This window comes from Diaphorina citri, unplaced genomic scaffold, assembly GCF_000475195.1.
Source record: "Diaphorina citri unplaced genomic scaffold, Diaci psyllid genome assembly version 1.1 scaffold2267, whole genome shotgun sequence".
Classification (NCBI taxonomy): Eukaryota; Metazoa; Arthropoda; class Insecta; order Hemiptera; family Psyllidae; genus Diaphorina; species Diaphorina citri.
Window position 1 is genome coordinate 16,052 of NW_007379692.1, and position 12,809 is coordinate 28,860.

The 12,809-nt window shown below is 41.3% G+C and overlaps 1 protein-coding gene across 1 annotated transcript in view; it reads left to right on the plus strand.

Annotated features, from left to right (window-relative positions):
• LOC103518601 (histone acetyltransferase p300) overlaps nucleotides 1-12,809 on the plus strand; it is a 32,452-nt gene that overhangs the window by 16,045 nt on the left and 3,598 nt on the right. The window contains exons 17-24 of the mRNA XM_026830356.1: nucleotides 313-477; nucleotides 2,572-2,802; nucleotides 3,367-3,693; nucleotides 4,206-4,451; nucleotides 4,901-5,131; nucleotides 5,705-5,767; nucleotides 6,458-6,678; nucleotides 10,535-10,740. Of these exons, the coding sequence (XP_026686157.1) occupies nucleotides 313-477; nucleotides 2,572-2,802; nucleotides 3,367-3,693; nucleotides 4,206-4,451; nucleotides 4,901-5,131; nucleotides 5,705-5,767; nucleotides 6,458-6,678; nucleotides 10,535-10,740 (1,690 nt within the window). The remainder of the gene's footprint in view (nucleotides 1-312; nucleotides 478-2,571; nucleotides 2,803-3,366; nucleotides 3,694-4,205; nucleotides 4,452-4,900; nucleotides 5,132-5,704; nucleotides 5,768-6,457; nucleotides 6,679-10,534; nucleotides 10,741-12,809) is intronic.

The window sequence follows — 12,809 nt, forward strand, 5'->3', positions numbered from 1 at the left end:
CCCACTCTAATTGTCCTTTTTTCCCCACTCTAATTGTCCTTTTTTCCCCACTCTAATTGACCTTTTTCCCCACTCTAATTGACCTTTTTCCCCTCTCTAATTGACCTTTTTTCCCACTCTAATTGACCTTTTTCTCCACTCTAATTGACCTTTTTTCCCCACTCTAATTGTCCTTTTTTCCCCACTCTAACTGTCCTTTTTTCCCCACTCTAATTGACCTTTTTCCCCACTCTAATTGACCTTTTTCCCCACTCTAGTCTAATTGACCCTTTTTTTCCCACTCTAATTAACTTTTCCTTTCTCGTTTCGCAGGATATTCTCAAGCAAGCCATGGAAGACAACATGGTGTCCGTGTCCGAGCTACCCTACTTCGAGGGAGACTTCTGGCCCAACATCCTGGAGGAGAGCATTAAGGAGTTGGACCAGGAGGAAGAGGAGCAGAAGAAGGCTGTGGCGGCTCAGGAAGCTGCAAATACCGTACGTATTATATTATTCTTTAGAATACCGTATACGTATTATAATCATCTTTAGAATACCGTACATATTATCTTGAAATTTTTGAAAGATTCAAACAACCCACTCTTGAAAATATCGAGAAAAATATCACAGAAGAAAAGTATACCTTTTTTTTCTAAGAGGTTTAACAGAGGGAACTGTAACTGCTATGGTCTTATCGTCCCGAAATCGAAGACAGAAGGAAGACAGGATAGGAGAAAGCCAGTAACCCGAGGCCTAGCGCTTACAAGGTAGACGCACTACCAACTAAGTTAACTAGGCTGGCATAGTATACCTTTCTAACACTGTCTACAGCCGATGAGGTAGCACTTTGAATGCACAGTTCCCAATGGATCACTTGAGCAATGTTGCGCGTGGTTGGTTTTCACATGGGTAGTAGCCATTTGGGCAATCTCGTGCAGCTAACTTTACCCGGCCCTACTCAGGCTGAGTGAGATTCATGTGAGTAGGCGGGTGAAGTTAGTAGTTACTCGCCGAATGAAGGGTAACACCACGAATGAAGGGTAACACCACCGTCACTGTAGATTTTAGCAGTAATCCAGCCACTCACTATCAGGTAGACCTGACAGTTACGGCTGAAAAGGTCTACCTGTTGGCTGATTATTGTCAGTTCCCATGGCGACCGGTGCCAGCATGGTAGGTAAACATTGGATTTAGGATTATTGAGATATTGGGAAAATCCTACAATGCTGCAGTGAGCACCGAAAATATCACAGAAGAATAGTATACCTTTTTTTTCTAAGAGGTTTAACAGAGGGAACTAATTGCTATGGTCTTATCGTCCCGAAATCGAAGACAGAAGGAAGACAGGATAGGAGAAAGCCAGCCGTTCCGAGAACGAACATTATCCCATCAGGATAAAATCCGCCCGGGCGGGAATCGAGGATAGGAGAAAGCCAGCCGTTCCGAGAACGAACATTATCCCATCAGGATAAAATCCGCCTCGGGCGGGAATCGAGCCCAGTGGCCTAGCGCTTACAAGGCAGACGCACTACCAACTAAGCTAGCTAGGCTGGCTGAACCTTAACTTAATTTATGCCGGTGGTCTAGCGCTTACAAGGTAGACGCACTACCAACTAAGCTAACTAGGCTGGCATGGTATACCTTTCTAACACTGTCTACAGCCGATGAGGTAGCACTTTGAATGCACAGATCCCAATGGATCACTTGAGCAATGTTGCGCGTGGTTGGTTTTCAGATGGGTAGTAGCCATTTGGGCAATCTCGTGCAGCTAACTTTACCCGACCCTACTCAGGCTGAGTGAGGGTAATGTGAGTAGGCGGGTGAAGTTGGTAGTTACTCGCCGAATGAAAGGTAACACCACGAATGAAGGGTAACACCACCGTCACTGCAGATTTTAGCAGTTAATCCAGCCACTCACTTTCAGGTAGACCTGACAGCTACGGCTGAAAAGGTCTACCTGTTGGCTGATTATTGTCAGTTCCCAGGGCGTAGTGGTCACTGCACTCGCCTTGCACGCGGGAGACCCGGGTTCGATTCCCGGCGGAGTCAAGAAATTTGTATCAGCAAAGGATTGATTCCGTGACTGGCTATTGCGTGGGGCCCACTCAGCCTCGTGAGGAAAATGAGTAGCTATGACATGTAAATGCGCATAGCGACCGGTGCCAGTCCAAATGTTGTATGAACAATGGCCCACACTCAGCCTCGTGAGGAAAATGAGTAGCTATGACATATAAATGCGCATAGCGACCGGTGCCAGCATGGTAGGTAATCACTCAGCCTCGTGAGGAAAATGAGTAAATGCGCATAGCGACCGGTGCCAGCATGGTAGGTAAACATTGGATTTAGGATTATTGAGATATTGGGAAAATCCTACAATGCTGCATCCCTCAACTCTTCCCCATGTAACTCTCATCTCTTCTTTCAACATGTCCACACGATTACCACTGCAGTCTCCTTTTCTGGATCAGTCTCGACACTTCCTTTACCTTATGTGTTATTGAAATAAGTATTTTTTAAAAAAATAATTTAAATCTTAAAAAAGTCATAAATCGAAAGGTCATCACATTGATTGTTATTCTCTTCCTCCTTCAGCCTATTCAAGACCCGGACCCGACAATTAACTGTGATCTGATGGACGGGCGCGACGCGTTCCTGACAATGGCGCGCGACCGTCACTACGAGTTTTCGTCTCTGCGGCGCGCCAAGTTCTCTACGATGGCGATGCTGTTCGAGTTGCACAACCAGAGCACGGACAAGTTCGTGTACACGTGCAACAACTGTCGGAACCAGGTGGAAACCCGGTATCATTGTACCATCTGTGATGTAAGTGATAGATTGAACATTTCAATTCACCGGTTTATTAGCATTTTTTAAGAGGTTCGATAGAAGGTAATGTAACTGTTAAGGTCTTATCGTCCCGAAATCTAAGAGAGAAGGAAGACAGGATAGAAGAAAGCCAGCCTTTCCTAGAACGAACATTGTCTCTTCAGGATAAAGACGCGCTATCAACCAGTTAACTAGGCTGGCGTTTTCTATATTTCATACCTATTTTACCAAAATATGTAGGTATTGATATTGATATCGTATGGCAACTCTATGTTTAGAGCAGTTTGTTAAATACATTTTTTTAATTGTTTCTCTCTTATTCAGTGTAATTTTATTTCTAACCATTCCTGTCTTCCCACAGGATCTCTTCAGGATAAAGACGCGCTATCAACCAGTCAACTAGGCTGGCGTTTTCTATATTTCATACCTATTTTACCAAAATATTGATATTGATATCGTATGGCAACTCCATGTTTAGAGCAGTTTGTTAAATACATTTTTTTAATTGTTTCCCTCTTATTCAGTGTAATTTTATTTCTAACCATTCCTCTCTTCCCACAGGACTTCGACCTGTGCGTCCCGTGCTACAAGAAGGACGGTCACGAGCACAAGATGGACAAGCTGGGTCTCGACTTGGACGACGGATCCGCGCCGTCCGATCAGAAACAAGTGGCGGACCAAGACGCACACAAACACTCCATCCTGCGCTGCATCCAATCCCTGACGCATGCGTTCAACTGCCGCAATGCCAACTGTCAGCTTCCGTCGTGTCACAAGATGAAGCGCGTGCTGCAACATTCGAAGATCTGCAAGAAGAAGGAGAAGGGCGTGTGTCCGATCTGCAAACAGCTGCAGGCCCTGTGCTGTTACCATGCGAAATATTGTCATGTGAGTACCTATATTTGTTGTGTTTCTTGTTGTTTGAGCGGCTTTAGCTTTCACCGAATAGTGATGGCAGAATAAAAAAAAAAAGATGTCTTTTTGTATCTGCCATACACCGGTGTGATAGTCTCTAGTCTCTAGCCATGCTCGTCCTGAACCGCAGTCAACCATCGTGAGGACCTGTGCTTATTCTTTAAAACAGAGAGATCCCTTTGAAACTGCCAGCTAGCTAGGCTAGTTAGGGTTAGCTGTTCTCTCTGTTAATAGTCCCACAGTTAGACACTAGTACTCTCTGTTTAACGTCCTCTAGCCAGACAAAGTCTCTCTGTTTAATGTCAAATACATCAGTTACATCTCCCTGTCTTCTGATGAAGTCTGTTTATAGTCCCACAGCCAGGCACTAGTCTACTCTCTGTTTAATGTCAAATACATCAGTTACATCTCCCTGTCTTCTGATGAAGTGTGTCGCACATCGAAGCGTTTACCCCTTCATGTGAAACGCTGTGATTCTCCAACAGAACCCCGGGGCCGGGGGTCTACGGCCGGGTCTCCCGCCCGGGGGCCCCCACCTCATGGGGGCCGGCGCAGGGGGCGCCGGGGGCCTGAGGCAGCTCGTCCCCAACGCGGGCGGGGGCAACCCCGGCGCGGGTATGATGGGCATGCAGCCCCTACCGAGGACTCAGCTACTGCATCGGACAGGAGGGCCGGGGCAGGATGGGGTGGGGCTGCAACCCATGACCCCAGGCAATCGGATGATGGGCGGTGTACAGCAGAGTATGCAGCCGGGACCGGGAGGTAAGTTGCAAATTCTAATCTATTCTACGTTCTTATTCTTTCCCATTTCTTAAATTCTATTCTATAATGGAGCAGTTGCAGTTGGGTAAAAATTATGAATAAAAGGTCGATTCCTACGTAAAAAGTTGTGAAAAATCCAAATCTGAGGTCAAAAGTACGAAAAAGTAACTTTAAAAGGTCGAACAATTTTTAACCGCTGTGCCAATGAAAAAGGAAAGAGTTGTGACGTCAGACTTAATGTCAAAATGCGCAGAAACGCTTGCGCACAAACAAACGAAGCGGGAGCCATGAATTTTTTTTTTTTTTTTTATATCAAATGTAATACCTATGTAAATTGTATGTAATGAGTTTTATCAATACAATAAATATTAATTGATTGATTATTGATTTATTATTCTTCCCTCTTGACGTCCCACAGGAAATCCTCACGGAGGACGACGAGGGCGAGGGGATCGCGGGCAAGAAGAAGGGCCAGAAGAAAGTCAAGGCCAAATCCAAGTCCAAGTCTAGTCAACGCAAGTCGTCCTCGAAGAACAAGAGCTCCGGGGGAAACGACCTGTCCGCCAAGATCTTCGCTACCATGGAAAAACACAAGGAGGTGTTCTTCGTCATTCGGCTCCACTCGGTGCAGTCCGCCGCCAACCTCGGGGTAAGTCGAATAAATATGATTATGACTAGAAATAGAGAAAACAGAGGTAAGAATTATAAATAAAAAAAAGAGAAAACAAAAATAACAAGATCTTCGTCACCATGGAAAAACACAAGGAGGTGTTCTTCGTCATTCGGCTCCACTCGGTGCAGTCCGCCGCCAACCTCGGGGTAAGTTGACCTTATTTATTTCACCTTCTTCTTCCTACCCTTTTCTTACTTAAATAAGGTCGGCGTTTCATGTCAGTCTCTTCCAGGCAGCCCTATTGACTACCTAATGCCTTGTTATTTTTATTTTATTTATTTATTTTTTTTTCACTCACAGTCTTGATTCACACAATCCTTCCACCTTTTCTTCGGCCTCCCTCGCCCTTTGCTCCCCCTCACTTCCATTCTCTCAACTCTTCCCCATGTAACTCTCATCTCTTCTTTCAACATGTCCATACCATTACCACTGCAGTCTCCTTTTCTGGATCATTCTCGACACTTCCTTTACCTTATGTGTTATTGAAATAAATATTTATTTAAAAAAATAAATATTTACAAAAAAAAATAAAATAATAATAATAATTTAAAACTCATGGCAGCGTTCTTAAAGCAGAAGCAGAAGGCCGCGGGTCAGGTGGCTCAGCAACAGGTAAGACCCCATTCCTACCTCCCATTGTAAAAATTGGGGAAAGCACAGAGTTGAAAAAAAGTTCATTTTGGATTTTTTTCTCTATTTAGGCCAGGGGCCACAAAGTGTGTTCAAATAAACTCGGTTTCAGTTTAACTCTCAGATTATATGTTCTGAATGGTTGGTTGATTACAAAAAAAAAAAAAAATAAAAAATAAAATGAAATAAAATAAAAATAATCGGCCAATCAGATTACTTAATCCAAGAGTTTAACTTAAACGGAGTTTCAACTCACTTTGTGGACACGGCCATTAGGATTTTGAAGGATAAAGTTCTTTTCGAAAACATTCTAAGTACTACACCCCCGAATAGGCTGAAGATGGTTGCCAAATAAACTGGCTTACTAGCTGTTGATTTGGTGGAACATTAAGTTAGTGTATCATTACTTTTCAAAATGTGAAAACATCTTGGTACTTGTGACTGTTATCGGATATAAAAACCAATGTCATTAAGATTGTATAATTCATGATGAATTTCTTCCCCTCTAGGCTCAACAACAGCAACACATGGCAGGCGGGGGCCCCGTACCGTCCCAACAGGTATCATTACTTTTCAATATGCGAAAACATCTTGGTACTTGTGACTGTTATCGGATATAAAAACCAATGTCATTTAGATTGTATAATTCATGATGAATTTCTTCCCCTCTAGGCTCAACAACAGCAACACATGGCAGGCGGGGGCCCCGTACCGTCCCAACAGCAACAACAGCCCGGCCCCTCCCAACAGCAACCCGGCGTACCCGGGCAACCCCCAGGCCCCAACGTGATGCAGATGAACGCTCAACAGAGGATGCAGCTGCTGCAACAGCAACAACAGCAGCAGAACGCCTCGCAACAGCAACAGTTGCAGTCTCAACAGCAACAAAACTGGTGAGTGAAAGAAGCGTTTTTCTAACTAAATCCAATTGTTTTTAAACAGGTTTTTTATGTGTTTAATTTTTATGCAAAAATTTTGCTTTAACTTTTTTATAAATGTCTCAAGCATTTTTCGTCTTTCTATCTAAATTTTTAGACCTCAGTTTTTTTTTTTTATCCTAAACAATTGCTTCAAAATAAATTTCTTAGAACAGCTGGTTTTCTCCTATCCTGTTTTCCTTCTCTCTTAGCTTTCGGGACGATAAGACTTTATCAGTGAACTGTAACTGATCAAACCTCTTCAAAAAAGAAGAACTAATCAAATACATAAGATCTTATTTAGACTGCCAGAAAAAATTGATTTTTCAGTCCTATACTATACTGGCTTTATTTATTTTATAATTATTTTTGAAGAGGTTTGTTTGACAAAGGGAACTCTAACAACGGAGATCTTGTCCCGAAATCTAAGAGAGGAGAAGAAACTATAGTCCCACAGCTAGACACTAGTCTACTCTCTGTTTAACATCCTCTAGCCAGACGAAGTCTACTCTCTGTTTAATGTCAAATACATCAGTATCTCCCTGTCTTCTGATGAAGTGTGTCGCACATCGAAGCGTTTACCCCTTCATGTGAGTTTAATTACAGTTAGTTGTAAAGTAACTTCCCGAGATCATTGTCCCCTAACCAGACAAATCTCTTCCATTGAACTACGATCTAGGTATTCTAGATATTTGTTCCAATTTCCTAATGCTGATAATTCTTCTCTCCCCCTACAGAACAGCAAATGTGAACTCCTTTACTAATACCAATACTCCTTCTTCTCTCCCTTACAGAATAGCAAATGTGACGTCCCGTTCTGCGCCACTATCAAGCGGAAGATGGAGCAACACAAACTCCAGCAGCGTCTCCAACAGGCCCAGCTCATGCGGCGCCGAATGGCCGCCATGAACTCTTCCATGACCATGAATTCCGCCATCAATGCCGCCGCCCAGGCGCCCCTCACCCCGGGGGCGCCCCTGGCGTCGCCCGTGGAAGCGCAGGGTGGTGTTAGAGCAGTTTGTTAAATACATTTTTTTAATTGTTTCTCTCTTATTCAGTGTAATTTTATTTCTAACCATTCCTGTCTTCCCACAGGACTTCGACCTGTGCGTCCCGTGCTACAAGAAGGACGGTCACGAGCACAAGATGGACAAGCTGGGTCTCGACTTGGACGGCAATCGAATGATGGGCGGTGTACAGCAGAGTATGCAGCCGGGACCGGGAGGTAAGATGCTCTATTCTAATCTATTCTACGTTCTTATTCTTTCCCATGTCTTAAATTCTATTCTATACCCATTTCTTTCCCTTCCTGTCCCATATCTCTCTTTATTTCTTATCCTAGACTTAATCCAATCCAGACTTCACTGCAGACTTCTTCCTTTTTCTCTTCCTAAAATCCTCCTCTCCTTGACCTTCCTTGTCAACGCCTCCTTGAAGTGGGACGTGGGTGTAAGTTCTTTACCTTTCACGCGCTTTGGCAAATTCAAGTATATGCACCACAGTCAGTAGGACAGGTGCCCCACTATTTTGTTCTTTTTGTGTTGACTGTTAAGGATCAAACCTGGGACTTTGTGCTATTTAAAACAAGTGAGTGTGTTACCACTGGAATAACCGTGTTCCTTAGGCCAGCCACTCACTATCAGGTCATGTGATCAGGTATATCTGACGCCTGATGAGCACACACTATATCAGGCCCGGGTGATGCGATTGATTCACGCTCCCTGGGGGAAACTCAAATGAGATCGTTTTCTGTTTTTAATCGAGACTCCAAACGTATGTTATAGGATTGCCCCGTCAAATTTTCAGCAGTCGCATGGTGCTCCGCCTTAAACAAAGTTTCAGAACCACTGCCCTAGATTGTCTCGATTTTATCGTACTGAAAGGTGATCTTTAGTCATATTTACCTTGTCCAGAACTGCAATCAACCATAGGATTTGAGCTAGCTGCTACAAGAACCCTCGATGTTATCGATCTTGTGAGGCTTTGCTAATTGTTTAGGGATCTTGAAACGTCTCTAAGCAATCAGCAAAAAATTGAATGACGAACACAATGGACATCAGGCAGTTCGAAATTAGGCTGTTTAGCAATCAGCAAAATAGACATTAGGCGATCTACAAAATAGACGTTAGGCAATTCGAAATTAGGCCGTGTTCGTGATATTTGTTATCTCCCTGGACATGTTTCTTAATTGACGTAAATGAATAGTGACTATACTTGAAACGTCTCCAAGCAATCAGCAAAAAATTGAATAACGAACAAAATGGACATCAGGCAGTTCGAAATTAGGCCGTTTAGCAATCAGCAAAATAAACATTAGGCGATCTACAAAATAGGCATTAGGCAATTCGAAATTAGGCCGTGTTCGTGCCATTTATCTCCTTGGACATGTTTCGTAATTGACGTAAATGAATAGTGACTATTGGGGAAATATGGCCTACTTTTAGTGAAGTCAAAGGAAATTTTGAGGTTTAGATGTTATCAATCAAACTAGGAAAAAAATGACAGGATGGGCCAAAAAAAAAAAAAAAATCGCAATTTTTTTTTTTTTTTTTCTTTATTTTGGTCCTCATTTTTCCTGCTCTATGACTTTGAAACATCACACAAGTAAGCGCAACTGATCTATTGGGAAAATATTATTAATAAAAGGTCGATTCCTACGTAAAAAGTTGTGAGAAATCCAAATCTGAAGTCAAAACTCCGAAAAAGTAACTTTAGAAGGTCGAAAATTCAATTTTTAATTGCCGTTTCAATTAAAAAGTTCATAGAGTTGTGACGTCAGACTTAATGTCAAAATGCGCAGAAACGCTTGCGCACAAACAAACGAAGCGGGAGTCATGAGTTATGACGTCATCGCCTACGGGAGCATATGTCGTGACGTCAAACTTTACGATTTATCGGTATTATTTAAATCGATTTATCTCGGTATCTAGAAGTCGTAGAAGAAAAAGAAAAATTCCGTTGGTCCTCATTTTTCCTGCTCTATGACTTTGAAACATCACACAAGTAAGCGCAACTGATCTATTACCCATTTCTTTCCCTTCCTGTCCCATATCCTAGACTTAATCCAATCCAGACTTGTAATTGTAATTTATTTATTTAAAGTGAATACAATACAGGCAGTTGACAAAATATTACATAATGGCAACACCCTATTACATTATAAACTTCACTGTAGACTTCTTCCTTTTTCTCCTCCTCTCCTTGACCTTCCTTGTCAACGCCTCCTTGAAGTGGGACGTGGGTGTAGGTTCTTTACCTTTCACGCGCTTTGGCAAATTCAAGTATGTGCCCCACAGTCAGTAGGACAGGTGCCCCACTATTTTGTTCTTTTTGTGTTGACTGTTAAGGATCAAACCTGGGACTTTATGCTATGTAAAAGTTTTTTTTTATCCTAAACAATTGCTTCAAAATAAATTTCTTAGAACGGCTGGTTTTCTCCTATCCTGTTTTCCTTCTCTCTTAGCTTTCGGGACGATAAGACTTTATCAGTTACAGTTCTCTCGATCAAACCTCTTCAAAAAAGAAGAACTAATCAAATACATAAGACCTTGTTTAGACTGCCAGAAAAAATTGATTTTTCAGTCCTATACTGGCTTTATAATTATTTTTGAAGAGGTTTGTTTGACAAAGGGAACTCTAACAACGGAGATCTTGTCCCGAAATCTAAGAGAGGAGAATAGGATAGAAGAAACCCAGCCGTTCCCAGAACGAACCTTATCTGTTAAGGTAGAACTCTAACATAGCGCTTATAAGGTGCTCTATCCTTCAAGAGTTCCAACCTCACTAGGCTGGCTTTAAACCTTACTCACGCTACTCTATTTTACTTCTCCAGGTACAAACAGCAACAAATGCTGGCCATGCGTCAGCAGCAGCAACAACAACAGCAGCAACAGCAACAATTCACCGGGAACTACGTGGCCCAGCAGAGGTTACCGGGAATCAGGGTCTACCCGCAGGTGACGACGGGGGGCTTCCCGACCCCCGGTCAGGGGCAGGGGGGAGGCCCCGGGTTCGCATCTCCTAGTCAGGGCACCTTTTGTAATTTTCTTTGCAAAAGGATAACATTATTGTGTACAGTAGATAGGACAAAGAAAGGTTGTTTCTCTACTGGAAACGGAACCGTCAATACTTAACGATTAAAGAAGTTATTTTTTATAAAAAGTAATGAGACAAGTTTCTTTACATAAAACATGTAAATAGAAAAGTACCATTTTTTTTTTAAATTAGTAAAAAAAGAAAATCTCTTCTCTATGTTACTGTACAGGAGTGTAAAATTTCAATGTAAATGGACTGTACTTTTGGCTAGGAACAATATTGTTAATTTCATTTTGTCTTCTTGGGTATAAATGTGTTTCTTGTATACAAAACTCTCAATTTGTAACAACTTTTGTAAATTTTGTAATTTTCTTTGCAAAAGGATAACATTATTGTGTACAGTAGATAGGACAAAGAAAGGTTGTTTCATTTGTAATTTTCTTTGCAAAAGGATAACATTATTGTGTAGAGTAGATAGGACAAAGAAAGGTTGTTTCTTCTATGGATGTGTGTTCGTGGGCTTTTGAGTTTCGTTTCTCTTTGGCCAAATTGTTTTCTTTTTGGCATTCTGTGATGCGGTATTTCTCTTTGGCGATAATTTTCACAATTTTTTTCGTGCCTGTTCGCGGCGCTGCGAAGTTAATCGATCACCCGCGACTGAGTTTCGTTTCTCTTTGGCCAAATTGTTTTCTTTTTGGCATTGTGTGATGCGGTATTTCTCTTTGGCGATAATTTTCACAATTTTTTTCGTGCCTGTTCGCGGCGCTGCGAAGTTAATCGATTACCCGCGAACAAGTGTTTCGGATTTGTTCGGAGGTCGTATGACTGCGACCAAATTGCAGCATTATGACTGCAGCCAAATAGCAGCATTAATTTTTCATGCGGCCAAATCGCGGCAAATTTATTCTAATGTATAATAATCCCTGATTTGCCATTGAAATTCTGAACTTAATTTTTCTTTCGTGTTTTTGTTTCCTTTTTTTTTTACATTTTTTTAAACATATGCATTACCTGATCTCCACCGAAATAATTAATGCTATTTTTACTTCCCCTATTTTATCACTTATCACCCTTTCTCTTCCTTCGCTAACTTTTTCCTTGGTCTTTGGAAATTGAGAAAAAAATAAATTCACATGAAAAATCTACCTATTAATCAAAATTAATATTTGAAAAAAAAAAAAAAAAAAAAAAAAAAAAAAAAAAAAGTAAAAAAAAAAAAAAAAAACAGTTTTTTTCCATTGTAAAAAAGCAACAGGAACAATATTCGAAACTGTCCAAACTTTCTTGAGACGTTTTCAGTTTTGATATCTTGATTAGCAAATCACCATGTCTTGTGCAATACTTTTAGTTGAATTGTGTTTTCGATCATCGTTCCCTCTTCCCTTTACGGTTTGTGCAATGGTTTTGTAGTCCAGAGGGCGATGGTTCGAACCTTTTGACTCTTTACATCCATGCCTCCCTGATTAGTTTGTGCAATTGTTTTGTAGTCGAGAGGGTGATGGTTCGAAACTTGAACCTCTGGAAAATTTCCGCAAAGTTGTGAGGGAATTCAGTGTAGATTATTATATTAAGATCGATCAGTGTTAGAATCTTGGATGATTTAGCATTGTTTTTTCCACCACCTTCAGTCCGTTGAAATCATTTGTCATATATTTTAGCAATTTTTCTTTATGCGTTCCATTTGCTTGACCAAAAAAGATTGTACCTCGGAACCGCTTTTGCATTACTTTAAGACAAAAAAAAAAAAAAAAAAAATTTAACCGCCCCACCTATCCAGGCATGGAAAAGTTTGATAGAAATTTTCCGCCGGGTGGGACTACAGTCCTACCAAAGAGTTTCTAATGATATTTCTTACCAAAGAGATTTCTAATGATATTTCTTCTTCATATGAACATTTTTGTTTATGATATCTTTGCTGGTTAGTTAATTGTCGAAGAAGTATTCAAAGTTCATGACAGCTTTTTGGAGGTTAAGGAGACAAAGTTTTATTTTACTCTAGCTACTCCTCAAAGCTCAGTCATAAGAGATCGTCAAGTAAGTTGTCAAAGTCTCAAGGGAATCATCCTTGACAA